Raw genomic sequence first — 22137 nt, 5'->3', positions numbered from 1 at the left:
ACGTATCTCTATTTAATATCGTTTAACGCTTTTTTTTATTGGCGCGAACGACAAATGATGCTCGGCTTGCCCCAACAAGGGCAATTTTAGATCCATAGCCCAAATAGCACACGTTGGTTTTCATTATACGTTGTTTGAACGTGCTATCTAGGAATCGACGTTTCGTCACTCAACGTAAGAACGTAGATGGTTTTTTAATAATAAGCGCATTGCATTGCAGTTCATGTTACAAGTTTAAACGTGTAACTTTAGGCTTGGATCGGTTTGGAAAACCCTTTGTGAATAGCCTACTCAGTCAACCCCGAGCATCAGTTACATCATATCTATGTTATAATTTCGCATATGTTTTTGTATTACATTTACATTGTTGAGTACGAAATTCCAACACTGATGCTCGGTGTTGACTGGGTAGAAACGTGCAGGGCGCTCGCTTTGGGAAAGAAACGCACTCCCCGTCGAGGAATGAAAAAACGTTCGGCGGAACATCAGCTGGTACGAGATTTAACGGGAATCAGATGATCTGTAGCTGCTAGAAATGACGAGCTATCGGATCTTTCGCGATCGACTATAAGTGTCGGTGATGGAAGTGCTGCGAGCTATTAATTGCCCGTCATCATAAAACTCCTGCTAATGCCTTCGACACAAAGAGAATCGTGTAGGGCAAAATAGCGACACGCGGAAACGCAGTTTTCCCAACCGTGGCTCGCCGTCGATCGACAGAATCAAGCCGACGGGTTTCCGTAGCGGGATATTTGCTAAATCATCGTCCCAACTCGCCATGTTCTCGGGTTCCTGGCCCTGCAACACGCCACGCCTGGCGTGAAAAAAACTAATCGCGGCAGGCCGAAATAAAGTGAGATTTGGCCCGCTGCGTGCCGCGAGGAAAAGTGGACTCGTCCAGGATTGATCGGTCATTTCGCATTCGAATCTCTATCGTTTTTTCACGTATCCCTCAAGCATCAACCCTTCGAGCGACCGTTACTTGGCTACGCATCGTGTTTGGCTTCCAAGAACATTTTATTGTGCGCATGAGTCTACCGTAAAGGAAACGAACGCTGACGCGACGTCACGCGAGACAGTCCGTTCTGGGATCTGATGGCGAAGCCGGACCAGCGAGCGTACAGAATCAATCGTGGCTGATCGAGGTGGATCGAGGTCTCAGGTGAACGAACGTTCCTAGCGATAAGTATCATCAATATATCCCCACTGATGTAGAATCGAGTCGCGCTGTAAGACGCAATATGTACGCATATTACGCGTAATTTAGGGAGTCCAAAGTATCGCACGCAGGCGATATCAATATGTGCGTTTGGTTATGTTACGTAGAACAGCCGTATCTCGATAAATAGATCATATAGAATGGGAATTTTCCAGTGGGCGAATCTCGGTATGAACATATTGGGTAAAAAAAGTTGAGAGACGGGACGCGATAAAATTCAACGGAAATTATCTTATCTCCCAACTTGGACTCGCCCATTGTTCTCGAGTCTACACTATACCGTCCAATCGTGTGATAGCACGCAGTCAACGCAGTGACGGAACGGTAACCGTAAAGACCCATTACTTAATTATATTTGATAAAAATTTTAGGCAAAATTACATTTTTCAAGTTATATTCTGTTGAAAAATATAATTGAAGCGAGCTTAATTTCGGACTCTTAAATTAGAGGTTAAAGAAACTATAATTAACACAACGGACTTAGCAATATGTATTAACAAGATTAGCGAATCAATCAAGACTTGGCGTTCAACAATATAATCAAAGACTAATTAAATAAATGAGTTTTTCTTATTATCGAACTTTATTAATCACGAAATGTATAACAATATTGTGATAAAAATTTGTGAACGTTAAAATTCACGTAGTTTACCCATATCTTTGGCGAGGAACGTAAGAAAACCTAATCCACGATGATGTCCTCAACCCAATCAATATCCCTTAGTTCTATATATATATGTCTTAATCGAACCGGTACAACAGCATTAATTGAAAATAAGGTATGTACATTATATTTTTATAGTCGTTATAGCGTCTTTTTTTTCTACGCGAGGTGTCTTCTCTCAGATCGGTGTTTGGAAACGACATTAGCGTGTAATTGTTAAGTACAATGCGCCAAGATATCCCGGATACGTCGACTATTAGAATCGTACGAGTTATCATTCTAATGAATAATGAATGATAACATTGCAGCCTTAATAATATGTGACGTTTCATTAATCGTTTCTAACAGAAATCTGGAAATCCCATCTACATCTTACAAAATATTATTGTTCACATGTCGATTTGATACTTGGGTTTTAGGATACGTAATACGTATCTCGATACGTCTCTCTTCTAAAAACGCAAACTTACGGGAATTATCGCGTTTTTAGGACTTCCCATCCTCTGACCCCATGCTTCTACCCTGTCTTAATCCGCTGGCGCTTCTTCCCAACGTAGGCTTAATTGTTAATTACGAATTGTGCCGCGATATCCATATCGATACAAGTATGTGATCCGGAAGGAATTTTTAGAGAATAGCGATTTATTTGTCTGATTAGTCTTCGACTGTATTATTGAACGCCAAATCTATGATTCACTAATCTTATTAATACGTATGGCTAAGACCGTTAGTTTTAATTGTACTTTCTTAATTTAAGACTCCGAAATTAAGTTTGTTTTAATTATATCCTATATATCTCTCTTCTTCCTCCCTCTAAAATTATAATTAATATTAGGTAAGGCACGAGGCGAACGAAAATATCGACGAAGCAAATAATCCCAACTCCCAGTGGGTATCGGTGCCCATCGAGCCAGTATCGGGTATCCACTGTATCCAGCCCTGCATCAGTTCGACAGTGGTCGAAGCTGGGTCGGGTTGAAGAGCTCAGCTCGGCACAAACGCGTCCGTCTTGTCCAATAAAATAAGGACAAGAGAAGGCGCAAGTACGGGGAGAGGGCAGTAAAGAAGGGTCGTAGCGCGACGGAAAGAGAGGGACTCCGGACTATCGTCGTAGCTGGCATGCGGTCAGCGGTGTAAGGTCCTAAAGAGAGACGCCAAGAATTCGCCCAGCCTGCAGCCATTGAGCTGATTGTGAGCCATTCCGGCCAGCAAGTCCAGCAACGGTTCGCGAGCAGCAGCACTACCAACGTTTCAGAGGGGATTCAAGATTCAAGTGCGATCTGTCTTCCAGCAGATCGCACCCTGTTGACCCTGTCTCAGGATGGCCGACGACGCCGCCGCCGCAAGCGTCCGCGAGGAAAACGATGATGCGGCGACACCGGCATCGTCTTTCTGCCTCGTCGAATGCAAGACGGAGCCATGCACCGACTTGATCAACCCGGCCGACGAAGAACTATCGGTGTTTGTAAGTTTCCGGGAATCGATGGGTTTCCTTGAAATTCACGTGTCGTGCCACTTACGCCTGATCGGAGTGCTTGTTGTTAAAATTTTTAGAAAAAAAAAAGATGTGAAAAATGGCTGCTGCGTCTCGCCAAAATCATTAACCACTGTTTTACCGCGCTTTTTATGTTTACGTTGGTTAGGCTACGATTTAATTGCCATTTTATATTGTTACGTGTTTAAATTTATTATTTAATGTTATATTTATCAGCCACGTGTTATTCATCAATAAACGAGAACCTAATTTCTGCGATAATTATTAAGTTTTTGCTAGAAAAACTCCGATCACCAATTTTTTGGTTATATCTCTGGATATAACCAAAAGTAGTGCACGATTACAATGTAAATTTTATGTTTTTGTTTTAGTTTATATTATGATATTGGAAAGAAACCAAATATATAATATAATTGAAAATATTATATTTAAAAATTATATATTTTCTTTTTTTATATATTATATAGGACGAATCCACACTACATATTCCGGTATCCATACCTATGATAAAGAATCCAATTGTCTTGTTGGAGAGATGTGATAAAATTTGGAAAACGTTACAATTGATAAGGAATATGCAGATTGAGAAGTCAGCAGCGCTAACCGATGATTGCGACAAGAACGAAGAGGAGAAAGAAGAGGAGAAAGAAGAGGCGAGAGAAGAGGAGAAAGAAGCGCAATGCTTGGACAAGGTTAAAGAGGCTCCATCGTACATCAGGTATCAACCTAGAAGAAATGACCACGCATTGCCATTGCCTTTTAAATTTTCTGTCCAAAGGACAAGGAAAGTATATCCTTGCACTACCTGTGGTAAGCAATACTTGGAGAGGCGATCCTTAAGATACCATTCAGAAAGAATACACGGAGTTGTTCTTCCCTTACAACGTAAGGGTCCAAAACGTTGGAATCGTACCGTTTTAAAGAAAAAACGTGAAGCCACTTCAGTTGCTTCAATCGGCAAAGAAAGTAATAGTGCTGAAAAGCTTTATGATAATAAAGATTCACGTGAAAAGATTACTACAAAGACAAAACCTACCAGAACTGCAACTACTTCCCCTCCTACATCGATACAGTTTGTCAAGTGTACATTATGTCAGCAGAAAGTACCATCTTTAAGAAAACATTTAATTAATTATCATAAAATAGGAGGTCCTTCAAGTGTGGTAGAACAGCTGGAATCGTCATTATTAAGTGAGACTACGTCATCTGAAAATGAGAGAACCATATCAACAAACAAATCACATCAAGATGGACATCGTATAATGGACAACGAAAGTAACGCTCGTGGAAAGTCTCGAGTCAAGAGAAAGACAACCCATACCTCACAAAATGCTAGGAAGAAACTCAAGTTAAATAACGAACCCAATGCGTTTGTTCCGCCCGCCATCACGCAGCAGAAACAAAATTTAGTAGTACATGGTCGATTCAAATGTAACATTTGCTTGGGAAGATATTCATCTACGCACAGTTTGGCCAAACATAAACGCATTCACAAATTTCGCGGAGAAACTAAAGAAAATTTTCATAAATTCCAATGTAGATATTTTAATTCACCATTCAGTAAGAGATACAAATCATCAATTGAAGCAAAGTCTTCCACGATGTCAGTCAATACTGTTGCAAAGAACACCAGCGATATAAATAAAAGCAGTACATCGTTTAATCAAACTCCCAAGATTAATCGAGCAACCCGATACAGTGAAAGAATGAGAAAAAATGAAGAAACTACTTGTATATGTGGAAGATTATTTCGAAATCCTCATACCTTGTTCATTCATAAAAAGCATTGTGAATTATGTCAAAATGACGATACTACGACACAAGACAGCAGGGTCAGCAGTGATAGAGACTCTGGTATTGGCCTTAACATAACGATCAAGAAACGGAACGATTCTTATGAGATAGTTGGTAAAGATGACGAGGATAAATCTCAAAAGTCTGAAACTTCAAATTTCGAAGAAGACACTTCATCTCTGTCTCACGCATCTAACTATACCAAAGATTTTACAAAAGCGTTTGCCACACAGCGAGTACTAGACACATCTCAATCATCCAAATACAGTAAAGATCATAGCATTTTGAAATTACAAGATACAGACGAAGACGTAATCATCGATATCGAAGATGATCTACAAATTTCTCCTAATGAAGATAGTATAGCGAAGCAGGTGACGACGCGAGAAGATGGTAAACGGTATTCGTCAAAGCGGCAAAACGATGATGCGGAAGATGGAAAAACTGAAAGAGTTTTCAATAAAGTCATTACATTGAAACAAATGTGTCAAGAGGTTCTTGAAGTTCTTGAGATGGGTGAACATGCGAGATCCAGGAACACGGAAGATAAGAACAAGAAATATAGTCAGATTAAAGATCAAGAAACGTGCAAGGAAAATAGCCAGGTAAAAAAACAAGTGATACATCAAGGGAAGCGAAAACTACGAGCTAAACGATATCAATATACCAGAGTGGAGTTGGATCACTCCTATGGAACAAAGGTCGACATGACGCATTTTGATCCATTGATGTGCGCATATTGTAAGGAACGGTTTAGTACAAGTAAGTCGTACGATAATCATCAGTGTACCGTTAATAATGGGAGGTCATTCGATGAATTTTCGCTACGGTTGCTGTGTTTCTGTTGTAAAGAGGTACTAAATAATTATAACGAATTTGACGCGCATGTGAGGATCAAACATTTTGATAAGGCGTACCATTGTTACCACTGTCCTGAACGATTCACGCATGACAAAGCACGATTGCAGCATTTTCATTCGGAGCACAACGATCTGCTCTGTAGATTTTGTAACAAAAAGATTTCTATTTCAGCAAAGGCCTTCCACGAGGGTTATCATTTAGGTTTCGGTTATCCCTGTCATAAATGTAAAAAGGCTTATACGAATAATAAGAATCTTTACTATCACAAACAAACGATACATTCGCGTTGGGCTGATAGCTTAATGACTTGTACTATATGCCTGAAATGTGTAAAATTTAAAACTTTTAAAGGTCATATGAAAGCGCACAAGCACAATACGTGTTATTTTTGTGGCAAAATGTTTTCCGATAGAGTAGGTTTAGAATATCACACCATGATGCAGCATGGCACAAATGTCAAGTTAAAATGTTACACCTGTGGTACGCGGTTTCATACTAAAAAACAACTTGAGATGCATGAGCAGATAGATGGATGTAACAATGATATACACAAAATGAAAAAGAAAGGATTCTTAGCGAAATAGAACGCGTTAAGAATCGTTGAGGATATCTTTCGTTTGAGAGGAATAATACAATATATATAGACGCGGAATAAACTAATTACAAGAATTGATATCTGGCACAATTAATTCCTTTACACGTCGGATCATTTTCAATTCGCGTCCGATATGCAAAGATACGTTTACGTGTTAATATTATTTATGATGCGCGTACATAAATTTCATATTTCGTTACACAGCTGACATACACGTGTGAAATCACGAAGAATCATACGTATTGCGTTATTTTTATCTTATATCTGATACATAGGTAGTAACATTTTAAAACGCCTGTATCTCTCATCTTGTGTTTCATTAATTACATAATTACATCATTTGCCGAACAATACATATTCTATTGTATTTAGTCTGTATAACGTTAATCCTACTTTGTAAACTTTGCAAACTGAATCTTGTACGCGGACAATTTTTGCTTTAATTTAATGGATAAATTCATAACGCGTTTAACATTTCTACAGAATCTGTCAACGTTAAGTTTACGAGACATTAGGATTACACAAACTATCCGTTCAATTGTAGTTGATCTGTAATTCTTAATATCTTCTATAAAACCGTAATGCGTAAGGGTGCGAAGCCCCTTTTGTAAATGACGTATCATTAAGAGACGACGATAGCTAATACTATTTGTAACAATTGTCACATATTAATATTAAACTAACATTTTCATTATTAAATTAGAAATGACAATAGAAAATTTATTAAAATATGTTTGACGCCACACCCGATTGCAGAAAAATGTTTCGAAAATCTCTGGTACATCATTTATTTTTAACGTTGTTGCTTAAGACGAAAATCCTAATAAACCAACGGAATAAAATATATAATCTTTGTGCACGTAAGACCAGTTTTTCTTCCGAGGTCTGTAATTGAATTTTATATTGCGCCATTCGCGATGATAAAACATATATCGTAAGGAACGCTATCGTAATAGCGAAGTTATAATTTTTATATAGCATTATTTCTAATCAAATGTTCCATCTCCAGCTTCCGTCAACCGGTATATTGAAATGGTATATTTAACGCGAGGCTTGGTTTAGCAGTAAATATAGTTTTTTATTAATTAGCTAATATTGGCTCTACATTTGGTGGTAATTTTATGTGTTATAGTGTAAGTACACTTGAAAAATTGTTTTAAATTCAGTTGATGCGACGATAATAAAATTGTTTACAAATTTGTACATAATATCGCGTTTGTTCCTAAATAGAATAAGGTTGTGAAAAATTGAATTTGACAGTTTTACATTGATTTTTACCTCCAAGTTAGGAATAGGTCGAATAATCTATCATGCATTAGTAATGTTTTTCTCATCTTATTGAAATGCTCTAAAAATTAATAACGTTCGTACGTCGATGTCGTAAAATTGTTGCATAATGTATTTATTCGATTTGCATACCATGTCTCTCTCTCTCTTACACATATTTCTCTAGAAATTGAAATTTTCATTTTAGAATTAATGTGAATTTGGATTATTAAAGGGAAAAATGTCATACATATATATTTTATTTCGGGGAGATTAATGAATTAATTAATAAGAGCTTTCGCGAGAGAGGCTATCGATTTTCTGTTGAGGAAAAAAAAAAAAGAAGAATGAACGCGAAGTGTCGCGCGGCGTTGCCGGCAGGTGCCGCGACGGGCGCGGCGTCGCCACTCGCCACACTCGCCACTCGCCATCGCGGCTGACTCTGACAGCGCGGCGGTGCGGTGCGGCGGCGGCGACGATCAAAGCCGTGCGGAGTATCCGGGAGGGCGGTCGCGGCTCGGTGCTTTCGTCGTCGCGCGAGTCTCTCGGAGTCGGTGTGTCGTATATACGTGTGCGCGCGCGGTCTCCGCGGCGGCCGGTCGATGTGAAAAGGAGTAGCGAAACGGAGAAGGCGGGCACGAGCGAAGGATGACGGCGCGGCGTGTGATTTGACAAGTGGAGAAAGTACTTAGCGTTCGATGGGAAAAAGTTGTTGAATGCCGTTCAACACCGCGGTGGTTGACGGACTAGTGGACTTGAAGGTATCCGTCGCGCGCGCAACCCTGCGTGTGTGAACCCCTCCGGTTAGTGCTCTCTCTCTCTCTCTCTCTCTCTCTCTCTCTCTCTCTCTCTCTCTCTCTCTTTTTCTTTCTCTTTTTTTTCGTGTCTATCTCTCACTCTTCCTATCTCTTTGTCTCCCGCTCCCTTTTTACGACCGCTCGCGCATTAGGGTAGCGTTCGAACGTCGTAATCGCTCGATAGTCGTGCGGATTTGAGGCGCCGCGCGTCATCGAACCGCGGCAAACTCGGCCGAAGTGCGGGAAAAAGGGTTCGAGAGATCGATCGCCCGCGAAATGTACCGCCGCGCCGAGGAACCAGACGGAGAACCCCCGCGACGCCGCGCCGTTGACGCTAATATATTATATACATACGTACATACACCTAAATTACACATGTATAGTTATGGATATACATAAAAAATAGATTTATACATGCATGTGTGTGCATATATATATATATATATATATATATATATATATATATGTGTGTGTGATTTATGTATATGTACGCGCGTATGCGTGTGCGTGGAAACGCCAGTGGAATCTTGGCGTGGTAATTGCGGGATGTGCCATCGTTTTGCGCGTTCTCCAGGTTTTCCTGTTTTCCCACCGACACGACCAATCGCGCCTCGCGCAATCCGGTTCGATCCGATCGCCGACGAGCCGTGTAGCACGCATGAATGTTTGCCATTAAAGAATCTATCCCGCGGTATCAATCGCAGAGGATGTCGTGTTTACTACGACATAGGCGTCAGTTTTCTGTCGACGCGACAGAATTCCGTGACAATTGCCTCTCTCGGTTTCGGTTTAACTTCAACCCTCCGTCTGTCGTTAGAAATTTTCGTCACCATGACTCAAATTAGCGGATTATACGAGAGATGCTCCGAGTTGGAATAATATTGAACCGTCAATTTTAAGTGTCGCCAGTTCTCCAGTAAAGTTTACGTATGTGACTTGCGTTACGTACGTCGATTCTCTTTATCTTTGCAATGCAAATATATCATTTCGGATACTCTCGAATAATATTTTACTATTCTACATCAATATATTAATAATTAATATATTAGTATATTATTTAATATTCTAATATTAATTGACCCTCCTTTCTCTCCTCTCTCTCTCTCGATCCATTTCTTCTGTTTTTAAACCGTTATTTGAACCATATGGGCGACCGTTTGGAGCGGAACGTACCGAATGCGCAGCTGGGTTAAACCGACGCGCAGACGAAAGAGAAAAAAAAAGCAGAGAGAGGAAAGAGAAAAACATGCGCTATTTTGAATTTCGGATTGTCTGCGCCTCGCGAGACGCGCGCCGAGACTCGTCCTCTCGGGTGCTCGAGCACCCGTGAACGTCGCGGCAGCCGGGGCCGGGGCCGGGACGACGCGACGCAACGCGACGGCCGCTTTTATCGCCGCGGCTCGGAGAGGCGCGCAGCGCTCGAACGGACGCGCTCGAATCGATTTTCCCGGTGGTTCTACCGTCTCGACCGTGCGGGCTTACCGCTCGCGTTGCGTTTCCGCGCGAGGGTTTTCCGCGATTCCCCTGCCAGCTAACGGGGCCCCGTTATTTCGCTCCGGTATCGTCGCGTGATCGCGCGGAGTAGCCGCGTTTCGCATCGGTATATGACGCTAGGACCACCTCGTTCGTCCCTTGGCCCTCGTCAGAGAGCCCGCGATCCCGACCAAAGGTATCCCGCGTTCTTGTGAAAAAAGAAAGAAAAAAAAACTCGGAAAGCCCGATCTTTGCTTTTGCGATTGTTACGTTAGACCAGTTGGACGATGGTTATTGGCGGCTCACTTGCGAAAAAAATCGCGGCGTGTGTTCTGAACGAAAGTACATCCCGAGCAACACGAACGTTCCAGGGTGGCGGTCGAAAGGTCTGAAAGACGCTCCGCATCTTTGAGATGATAATTTCGTATCTTCGTGTTGTTTGGCGATGTTAGCGGCAAGATTGCACTTCGGGCGAGGCTCGGGGGGTCTTCTTCCTCCTCGGTGGAACAGCGAATGGGAGAATGGTGCTCGCAATGTGCTTGCGAACCGTTTCGTCGTGTACGGTTATACCACCCGTATCGTTTCGTGCCGACTAAAAATAGCGTTCCTCGAAGAACAACCATAAGTAATTCGGCCCGATGGAACCTCCCGTAACACACCGTGTGTGCTCGACTATTTTATTTCATCGCCCACGGGAATTTAACTTTTAATCGCCCCAGCGAGAGGCGTGCGGAATCGCGATGTGTGTGTGTGGATCGAGTCCGTAATTTCAGATCTACTTTAAAGTTAAGATTGTGCGTTTAAAGTAAGGCTCAAGTTATACGGCGCGCGATCCATTTTAATGCGAAACATCGCAAACTCGAGCTTTCCGTGTGTTCCATTCCAATCTAATAAAAGCCATCAAGTTTCGGATATTAATAGTCCGGATTCCGCGTTTCCGGGGGGGGGGGGGGGGGGAACGGAAGCCCTACGGCCACGTCGAGGGGCTGAAATTACGGCGTTATCGGTTAGGCGTCGCGTTCGTCACGCTCGCGCTTCGATCCTTCTCTGATCGGTTCTCGATCGGCCGCACAGATATCGGGATTCCGAGCCGTGGATCGAGGTTGGGAATTGACGAGCGGAAGTGTAAGCGGAACGGGTCCGGGGTGAGGACGACGGCGGTGGCGGCGGTGCGGCGGCGACGGTGGCGTGGTTGAAGAGGGTGTGAGACAACGAGAGGGTGAATCGACGGGGCGACTGAGCGAAGGATGACGGGCGAGGACGGAAAGCGCGGTGGCGGTGGCGGTGGCGGCGCCGACGACGTTACCACCGGGACGAACGTGAACGCGAACGTCACCGACAACGCCAACAACGTTAATGCCAATGTTGACGCCAACATAAACGTCAGCCAGCGGAACGGCGGACCGGAAAAGGCCCCCGTGGTCGGCGGTACCAACGTGGAGACTCTGCCACGCACCGGAAAACAGGTAGGATTGATGAGCTTTTTGTTGAAGGAGGAAAGCACCGAGAGTTATATGGATCTGGAAATCTTTAAGACACCGATGTAACTTGATTTGACGTGTCTATTTTTTTTTTAGTTTTATCTACGACATATTAACGACGTGAGTAAAGAAAGATGATTTAATTGAGGTTTAAATGCAATGCGATGCAAAAAATAGTTAATTTGTTCCTTCGAGTTATCCATTACATTTCTTTCTTCGTCGCTAAGTATAATTTATTTTATCTAAAGTTCTATCTAATTGCGTAAGTTTGTTTTATCTAAATGCAGGCAACGAAGAGAGGAAGGTAGTACGTTGATGTCGGAACTAGCAATTTTACTAATTTATATGCCGCGAAAGATTAATGTTCTTTGCAATGCGATGTTACAACATGTGTATTAAATCGGAAATAATATTTTATTATAATGGAAATATTTTTCTCCATATACATATATCGCGATATTGTAGTAATTAAAACCCACATAATTATATATACAGGAATACTTATGATACAATCATGTTTAAAAAATTTGCTGTGTCACGTAATACTTGGAGTTTTCGAGGTACTGCATGGTGCGTTCGGATTAGTTTGTCACGAACATATATGTATTTTTGGCCACGAGGGAAGTGGGTGGCATTGTCGCAAATAATAGGCTTCGTATATACGTGGCATCTAATAGCATATACGGGCTCGCATTCAACCGTTTCGCCGCGTGTCAGCTCGCAGTTTCGATTGCGTGGGTAAAATGCGAGAGGAGGGTTCGGTACAGCTGTACTCTCCCATTTGACACTCTCTTCTCACGCGCCACGTTTAGTTTCTTTGACAAAAAACTTTCCGCATGAACAAATTTTTATTTATATTTTTCTGCTCTTGCATTACTTTTTTTTCTAATACTAAAGCATCTGTAGTTTCGAAATATATTTTGCCGAGTGTTTCGTAACTTGAACTGGACAGGACGATGCTGTTCGCCAAGGTTCCCATTCATAGAACACGCGGTGCTTACGGAGCTCTATTTGTTGAACATCTGAGAAGGCGTCAACACAGGGCGACCGCCTTTGTCGTATAGATCGTTACGTCGACCGCGTTAGCGTGCAAAGCGATCGTTAAGACGAAGTGGCCAGTCGATTGTTGCGGCCCAAAGGTCACGGTTACTCCAGGACGTAGGCTGCTGCGAAGGTAGCGGCGCACCGCTAGGTAGGGGACGCGCGTGCCCGTGTTCACGGTACCGCAGATCCTGAACGTTCCTCTCCGGGATGGAGAAAAAAGTCCCACATCTCGAGTCATCGAGTGGGCGCGCGCGATTTCACGGGAAACAGAAAGGTCGCCAGGTAGAGAATGTCAGACCGCTTCGTTAATTGCAGTTTTTTCCGGATCATACGTGTTTGTTGTTATGTCGTTAAGTACAAAAGCATTAAGTATTTGAATGGTGTGTCTCGGTAGTTTGAAACACGAGGGTAGTAGGCTGAGGTACTTTGTTTCGTTCTAAAGAGAGCCGAGAGCAAGTTGTTAAGACGGTAGAATTTCGACAAGGTAAGCTTCTTACCTGAAGACGACACGAGAAACCGGTTGTGACATAGGTCAAAATAAACTGTGAGTCAGAAAACGATTCTATTTTTAATTCGCGTCTTTAATTTCTCATTTTAATCCCAAGTGAAAGATTTGTCTTAATTCATCTTTTTCGTAGAGAAATAAAAAAAATTTAACAATTACATTTTCTACTCCGTCTCATCTCCGCATCTTTCAATATTTGCATTTATCGCTTAAATACCTTTTGCAGCAGATACATCTGTGAGTACTTAAATGCACATCTTCTTAGATATTGAAAATAAATATTTCCCACAGCGCTGTCTTTATCCTACATCTATATAATTTTATTCGTGATTATATTTATGATTTCAAGAAATTTCTAGTTGTGCGTTTGCGATTTTGTATATCACGCGTGTCTGAACGTAGCGCATAAGTTATTATAGTAGATCTTTAAAGAATATATATGTATGTATCCATATATTTCATCGATGTGGGTAGAACTAGCTGATAAAAAAATTAATTCCTGATACTTTCAAGTCTATTAGGTATATGTATATTTTCGTCGCTGTGCCGCGACAAAAGTCAAGGCTCTAACGCTGATTAATGAGTATTTCTCTGCTGAAACAGTCGTTGCTTTATTCTCTAAAAATGTGTCGTAACGAGCGGTGTCCACCGCGCGTAACTCGGTGACCAATTATTTCATCCTGCCTAATGTTGTGATGTCATACGCTATGAACGTCGCTGACTCTTCAGTTTAACAAACGTATCATCATTTCTCTTTGCAGAATCTCAGAGATCAATTCGCGAATTAGATCGTTAAACGTGGAAATATAGAATGTAGGTCTGACGCTATCTCGTATGCAGGGTGCGGCATCTAGTACGATTGTGTACCTATAGGTAATTAGAAAGGTAATAATGTAGGGTAAAAAAGCAATGTTTTCTCATAATAAAATTAATAAAGTCTTTATTGATTATTTTTACAATAAAGATATATGTCCTATAATGATAAAGAAAGATAAAGATAATGCTAATAAAACTATAGAATTGTTTGAGATTCATATTGGCACAATTAAAATTCATGTTCAACTTATCGCTGCGACTGAGGCGCGGCATTGAGACACAGAACGATAAACAATATAACCGATTGCATATGCAGCGTCGCTTATCGAGAAAGTCTTCAACGCGCAGTTCGTCGTACCTACTACACGCGACGATTCCATTGATGACTCGCGTTTCGATCCGGCTGTCCGGCGTGCGCCAACAGTTAGCCGCTCTCTATGTACACATTCTGGACTCTGGGATTACGTCATAATTTCACCGTGGACCTTCGCCAAAGAACCTTGAACAATGTCTCGAGGCCACGGCTAACCAATCCCGAAGAGAGATCCGAGCGCGTATATTTCTCCGCCGTCATAGATAAAAATACGTTTCCGTCGAACTACGTTCGCTGTTGAGTCATGTTGTTAGATAGCGAATTGATTAATTGACCAAGGCGCAACGACTGGTACACCTAAAAGATTGGTAGTCGCGAGATTGCGTGCCCTATTCCCCATGTAAATCAAGGCTGCCAAGGTTTATCGTCAATATCTCTCGTCCATGAGGCGATTGTACAAGAGGTCTTAAAATTCGCGAATTAAAAAATTCTGGAGTATTAAATTTATGTTACAAACGACGGAGAAGAAGGATTTCTTCGTAATGTGACTGTATTTTAGACAATTAGACACACCAATAAGGCACTCCTCCTCTATAGTTCTTCTTTCTATATCTTTAAATTTAGACTCCATTCTCCAAAGGTTCTTGCACGCTATAGAATCCGTGATGGAAATCGAGAGAACTGCGGGGCACTCATTGCGGGGGATCGAACTAATCGGATTAGAAAACGGCACTGCCGGTTTGCCGGTCGGATTTGAAACCATATCCGTTCTTCAGGATTTTGGCGTGCGCAGACAAAAAGACACGAAGGTGGTGCTGCAGCGATCACGAATCTGGGTCAGTCGCGACGCATTAAGGGGGGGTTTTAGACCACGTCCGGCAATTCCTTGTGTTCAACAGCAGCCAGACTGTCGTTTCCGTGATGCGCTTTTAGGGGACGACTAGGTTGTCAATCAAGTTGACGCGCGAGTTACATCTGATTGCCCGGTAATAAGACGGTACGTGCAATAACATCACGCCGCGACGGAGGCACGTATACGTTTTCTACGGTATGCCATTCCTCTTCTGTGAAATATCGTGGGCACGAGTGCCCAAAGTATTCGAGTAAATTATTGAAGATCACGACACGATCTTACATCTGATTTGACATAATTGCTATATAAGATTAAACATATGAATTTATTTATCCTGGAACGAGTCTTCTAAAAATGCACAGTGCAGGGAATGCAAACAAGATATAAAATTATAACGAGAGTATAGTTTGGAGTTTGGAGCGTTCCGCTAAATTAAAGGACATATAATTGAGTTAAAATTAAATATACATCAAAGTTCTTCTAGTGACTGTCAATGTATTTTGAGGAAACGTGTGCTAAAATGGGTGTTTCCACGTAAACTCCCACGATCTGCACAGCGATCGTTGGGAGTATCTCGCGCTTTAATAATGATATTAATAAAACGCCATTTGCATTATTCACGACGCAATCGAATAAACAATTCAGGCGATACCGAAGCCCAGCGGCAACCGTAACGATTTTAAATAGTATCCCGCGCGTGTATCGATCAGCGAGTCCATCGCACCGTGCCATTTTTACGGTTGAAGCTGTATGCGTGCATACGCGGAACACGTTATTTTCCATTCGTCGATTCCTCGCCGGATGGATGAGACCGCGTTGCGAAACCGCAGGCGGTGTACAACACACGTACGTGTCGCGTCCCTTCCGCAACGGCTGCAAAGGTAGACTGAAAATAAACGCCGCGTTTTCGCGTCGGTAACGCTGCTGCAACGTTGCGGAATGTGAGGCGGCTTCACGCTTTACGCTAGATAGACGGTCCACGGTGCATCGCTGTGAAATTTTGCTTCAACGCGTTTTAACTCAAAATCATCGAGTCATCAAGTTCATCAGCTGGCGCACACGGGTCTGAAAGCGATTTATTGTGATAGAACAACATTAAACTGGAACTGCTTGTAATGTGTTTTTTTTTTATATGAAGATTACAGAAATGATATAATTTAAATTAGGAACATTATTGATTCTAAAAAAAAATTAGTGCCGTGCTTATCAATAACATATATAACATATGTGAAGATAATTAATGGCAAGGAAAGAATGTCTTTTTTTATGTCTAAAATATACAAAAATAATGCGAATCGCGGAATTGAGAAAATATTTTTAAATAAAAAAGATATTACAACATATTAGTTTTTTTTCCTGATTCTTTTCAAGCTTGTGATTTAGTAAAAATAATATTTATTTAAAGCAGCCTGCAAAAAGTGCGTTAAATTAATTGCCACTCTATCCTGCAGCGAGTATTCATTTCAAGTTGACAAGGGCTTCCGTAGAAATTTGGCATTCTGCCCTTGACAAGTACTTAAACATTAAACGCAACGTCGGAAGCGGTCGTGATTGACCCACTTTAATAACGTCTCGTAAAATGCTATTGTCGTTAACAGCAGCGAAAGTGGACAGAATTATTCGTTACTAACAACGATGCGAGATAGAGGGAGACCTTTCACCATGGATCATATTTAATTATTAAATTATGTTGGGTTCAAAGAACCAGATGGTCTATTTAAACGTTAAATTTGACTTATATCATATAAATCTTTCTGCCAGTCAGAATGAATATTTAGTAACGTATAGTGTGTAATCTTATTTCGGAAAGTGTAAGAAGATGCTCATAATAATTTAAATTAGGATCTGGTTTAAGAACACACGTGACACATGTGGTTAACATATGCTTAAGACACGTCACAAAGAATGTAAGGGGGTAATGTAATCAACTATGTATGTACGATCAGAATTAGATCTTCTATCAACAACACTAAACACAATACTTAAAATTAAGAAAATTTTAAACAAAAGATTGAGAAAAAGGAACAATAAAACTTTTTACGCCTTTTTTTAAGAGATTGCAAATTCTAGGAATTCACGAAAGGCAAATTTAAATGCTTTGTTGATGTAAGATATTTATAATAAAATACTTTTGTCTAATAAACACCCACACCCACACTCATGCATATTCGCTTTTTATCGATGCATTTGAGCATTTAAGCTTTGTTTAATCGCGTCTTCAATGAATTAGAGATCCTAATAGACTTCAAAGTATTGTCTGGCGAAGCAGTCGACGAAGCGCGATAACTCGAAAATGCGCGTTTCGGCTGTTGCACACTTCTTTAAACATACACGCGATAAGTAGCGAGCTGTGTAAACTTAACAGAGGGGTTGTAACCCTCCTCGCGTCGCCGATACTTTCTCTCTCTTCGGTTTCTCCGTTCTTTCGAGTTGGGGAGCGGAGTGCCTCACCGCGCTCTCGTGATCGAAAAGGGTTCGCGCCAGCCGAACGTTCTTTAATTTGTCTGTAAGAGGGAAAGGTACGTTTACCCCAACGATTTTAAAATTCTTATCCTTTTTCTGTCTCCCTGTCCCTATCGTCCACACGCAGAAAACTCGAGGATGAGTGAGCGAAATATAATTTAATGTAATTTGCCACTCTCGGGAATTAAAATGTCAGCTCATTCTTCTTTTTACGTGAATACAATTATGCGCCAATTTTACGCGATCGTTAATGCGAAATAATTTTTGCACATGTTAAAAAAGACAAGTCTATACACACACAATGGAAGAGAAATATAAATCAATTATTTTTAGGGAATTATTTTCAGGAATTATTTTATTAATATACCAGCTTTATTTTTTAAATTTTGATTAACCTAGTTTGAGTTTGAATATTATAAAGATTTCGCGCTTTTTAGAAAAACGTAATGCGATCACTCGCATTTACGTATCCGGCTTTGATTGATTGAATCGATGTTTTCGTTCTCGATTATTTGAGTGCATATACATACATACGTACATACATGTTAGCTTTAGCGCTCGAACAAAAGAATTATCCGGATGAACGTACCATCCAACACAGAGTCGACTATATAGCGTTTTTGTTGTTGCCCTAATTCTTGTGTGACATTTTATAATACCCGCTTTTGCGCTGGTATATCCTATATAATCGATATTAACCTACTTTGAAAATATTGCGCGATATATGTATGTGATAGAAAACGTCCTTGTAAACGCAATATCTGATTTCTTCATTGAGAAAGACCCCATTATTCATTATTATAAATTATTATTCGAAGCTTTTTAATAACCTGAAATATATTTTAATTATGTGTGTATTGATATACGCAATATATGCAATGAAGTAAAAATTGTTATTTGCGTTTTTTTGGCTGATAAAAAATGTAAAAGCGTTTGTAGAGTATATCGTAGATCAGAATACGGCTAGTGCAACAACCTGCATCGATTATTGAGTAGGCGGTTGGGTCATCTGTTAGTGCATTTATAATCGGCTAAGATTATCAGGTCGTACGCTAATTACACTGTAATAATGTAAATAAATAGGGCGATCAACGATGGAAGTTTTCTCGGATGATTTTAATTTTTTTTTCACAAATTTGAGAATTTAAATCTGCTCTTCCCGATATAACTATAGATATTTTTCTGAGAGTTATTTTTCTTAAATATACATTATTTATTTTACATATTGAATTAATACTTTTTTATCCTGTTTTTTTATCTAATAAAATATTATACGGAGAATCGATGAAGTATAAAACAAAAGTTATGATTTATGTGATTTTACAAGAATATTATATTTTTAAAGGATTTTTAGTATACTCTAATAAGTACATTATTGAATTTTACTTTTTCTCGTATCAGGCGGAGTTAAAATACGGCCGAAAAAATCAAAGTGGCTCGATACAATTAAACCGTTATCTGTCAACTATAGTGGCATGCGATTCGTGCAGGGGACAATCAATTGTCGAAATCAAATGTAATTACAATTAAAGAGAAATACTTTGTGGAACATATTGCGCTGGCGCCATCCTGTACATCGGATTAATTGATCTCAACCGTGACATCGGTAAAAACTGTTGTTCGAAGAAAACGGGTAATTGCAGAAATAAGTGAGTGAGACAGAACTCGAATTTGATTGTAGAACATTTAACATTTTAACTGTCATGTTATGTCACATGTATGTGAACGACGTCAGTATTTGCCTCACAGATGTGCGTATAAGTGGAAATGCAGATAGGATTTATTGCGGTATTTGTCATGGCGACCGAAGTGTTAATTAATCACGGTCGACGAATTCTCGCGGATGATATTATTGCGGATATAATGCCGATTCTTATACATATCAGTCCGGGATCGCATCACGATTATTTTTGTTTAGGCACGCACGCCCGCACGTGGCGAGATTACGTCACCGCCGAAGAAATTGAAAGGTCAGGGAATGTGAGAAAAACGCCAGTACGAAATATCACGAAAGGGGCTTTTAATTTATACGCTGGTCCCTCGCGATACGAGAGAAGTCTCGCAATCCGATCGTTGTCGGATACAATGAAAAGCGCGGTCGATGCATTCGTGTTACAACGCCGACAAGTCAGCTGCTAATATAAAACGAGTTTTGTATCTCGACTCGTCAAGGCAGTATCGAGTCATCCGATGATGAAGCACTAAGCGTCTAATCGCATTGAGAATTCATTAAAAATGTTTACCTAGCTCCTTTTGCTCGAGGCAGGATTATCGACATTTCTTGACGGTCGTATCGAACTGAAATCGACACGAAAAATTTAACGCCACGATGGCTATCAGTTACTTCTTATTTCGTATTCGATTCGATTATTATTATCGCACATTATTTACACAATAGATAACAGACCCTACGTGTGACTAACAATAAGATTATTTATATTTATAAATAGTTCTAATCCAATATTTAAAGGAATTTAAGGAAAAGATTTGTTAGAAATGTACATGTTATTGGCGAATAGTTAAAAATGTTGTCATCTATACGCACTGCTATCGCAATCTGCTTTCCCTCCGCGGTTTCTGGGTTGTAATCGATCCTCTTGCTTTCGCTCGGCTATGCAAAAGTGCGTTTTTAGAAAGAAAAAAAAAACTCGGACATGCGTCGATTATGCGCAAACGGTGCCGATAGCGATACCATTGATAGCGACGGGGAGGTGTGACACGGGGGAAGTTGATAGCGGAAAGAGAGCCGAGCGAAGAGAAGCGAGCAGGGACCGCGCGGAGGCGAACAGGCGGGGCGGTTTGCTGCAATAGCGCTGTCGCGTTCATATCGACCCGTGCCTCCGAGACTCCATCTTGCCTGCCCCACATATATACCTATGTACATCTACGTGTATCTATTACCTACCTACCTACCTGTATTACGCCGTGCCCTGCCCTGCCGCGATCGCTTTTTCTGCATAGCTTTTTTTCCCGCGCTCCCCGCTCTCTATTTTCCTCCCTTTTTCTACCTCCCTCCTTCTCCCTTGTCGCCACAGATGCCAGGAAGCACGCAATTATTTTAATTCCCTTCGTAGTCTTCAATTTCGATATCTCCCCTTTCTCATATCGTTCAGGGACATTCACGCAGTCTAGATCCACGCGGACTGCCAGCGAGTGACTATTTGCGGCATTTACGCGATATAAATGTAAGGACATACGTGCTGCGTATTGCACAAAACAGCTATATTACTGGAAACTTCTTTATCTTATATTACACTATTATTAGACGCTTTACTTTTCATTTTTCCTGAATTCTTTAAAACTTTTATCTCCGCAGGCACGCAGAATCGTTCAGATAGAGTTATTTATTATATTTTACTTTTATACTTCATATCCACGATATTCACTTTAATAATCTGAGATTAAAATTACAAAACGGTTTGCGCGCTAGTTTTCTCTAATCTATTGCTCTTCATATTCGTCGAAGTGTACGATGATAGTGAACTCGCTAAAAGGGAATTCGCAATAAATCTTTTTACGTCGAAAAAATGTGTGAAAGAGGAGACATCGCACTCTAAATAGAGGCATCTGTACGGCGCAGCGCCCTGAAATTCAGTTCACGCTGCTGCTGCTATGTAACCGACGACCTCGACCCTTTCGGCCGCGCTCTCTCCATTTGCCCCCCCGTTCAGTCGGAGAAGTCAGAGGCCCTCCCGCCCTCGTTTCCTCCGTCGGCATACCGAGCGTACATTTAATTAAGCCCCAATGAAAAGGACGTGTTGGCGGCGATGAAGAGATTACTGGATAACGTTGGGTGACACATATACGGATATCAGGCCGAGCGCGCAGACAAGGGGATCCGCCCGCGGTTCTAAATAATACGATTTTCGACGACTCTACTTTTCGTAGCCCATCTGATGATTTTTTATAATCCGATATAAAAAACGTCTCGTTTGTTTTATTTGTATCATATATATTCTGTGCTTGTTTGAAGATTTAGCGAACCATTGTTTTTCATTTGATATTTGAAACCTGTGCGATGAGAAATATATTAAAAGAAAACGCAGTCCCTCTCTTTCCTAATTTTAACGACTATGGATCGCTGTTATTATACGTTACATATATCTATATATACGGCGATAAACACAGGAGGTGCGAAGAATTGCGATCTATCGTTAATTAACAGCAACGTTACATCGTTAAAATCACTACGCGCGTTTTCATCGTCTTCGGAGCTATTTCCGCCACGCTTGATTCACCGTTTGATTAACGAATGGCGCTTTAGAATTTAAGATCGCGGGAGATACACTTAGAGATTGTCTTAGAATCTGATATAACCTGACAGGGTTTAATAACGGGTTCAGGGTTCAACCATTTGACACTAGCATATATAGCCATATCGTTCATTAACAACTCGAAGAGCAGTTAATAACAACACGGGGACAAACTGCATTCTTGTGTCGAAGGATTCTTGCGTGTATTAAAATAAGCTAGATTTGCATCCGTATTATATTTGACA

At 40.9% G+C, this 22137-nt stretch overlaps 2 protein-coding genes across 4 annotated transcripts in view; both read left to right on the top strand.

Moving 5' to 3' along the window:
- Positions 1-553: 553 nt before the first annotated feature.
- Positions 554-7880, top strand: LOC143905137 (uncharacterized). 3 transcript variants are annotated; one of them, XM_077420317.1, is made up of 4 exons: positions 554-1162; positions 1375-1543; positions 2719-3348; positions 3846-7880. In XM_077420317.1, the coding sequence occupies exons 3-4, from the start codon at positions 3205-3207 to the stop codon at positions 6615-6617; spliced, it is 2916 nt and encodes a 971-aa protein (XP_077276443.1). In that variant the 5' UTR covers positions 554-1162; positions 1375-1543; positions 2719-3204; the 3' UTR covers positions 6618-7880. The 3 variants fall into 3 exon arrangements, with proteins under 3 accessions (XP_077276443.1, XP_077276445.1, XP_077276444.1); XM_077420319.1 differs by having other exon boundaries at positions 1375-1549; XM_077420318.1 differs by lacking the exon at positions 1375-1543.
- A 481-nt stretch (positions 7881-8361) lies between these two features.
- LOC143905134 (uncharacterized) overlaps positions 8362-22137 on the top strand; it is an 83195-nt gene continuing 69419 nt past the window's right edge. The window contains 2 exon segments of the mRNA XM_077420313.1: positions 8362-8697; positions 11239-11630. Coding sequence (XP_077276439.1) covers positions 11412-11630 — 219 coding nt within the window. The 5' untranslated portion in view covers positions 8362-8697; positions 11239-11411.

The sequence above is a fragment of the Temnothorax americanus genome, unplaced genomic scaffold (assembly GCF_048541705.1).
Source record: "Temnothorax americanus isolate GAGA-0224 unplaced genomic scaffold, ASM4854170v1 Scaffold6, whole genome shotgun sequence".
In the NCBI taxonomy this organism is placed as follows: domain Eukaryota; kingdom Metazoa; phylum Arthropoda; class Insecta; order Hymenoptera; family Formicidae; genus Temnothorax; species Temnothorax americanus.
Note: the sequence above shows the minus strand (reverse complement) of the source record. Positions and strands in the feature narration are given on the sequence as shown.

Excerpts from the sequence above, each read along its gene's own strand:
- LOC143905137 (XM_077420318.1), top strand. The coding sequence starts at position 3,205 with ATGGCCGACGACGCCGCCGCCGCAAGCGTCCGCGAGGAAAACGATGAT. Across the intron at positions 3,349-3,845 it reads ACGAAGAACTATCGGTGTTT|GACGAATCCACACTACATAT; the intron begins GTAAGTTTCCGG and ends TATATTATATAG.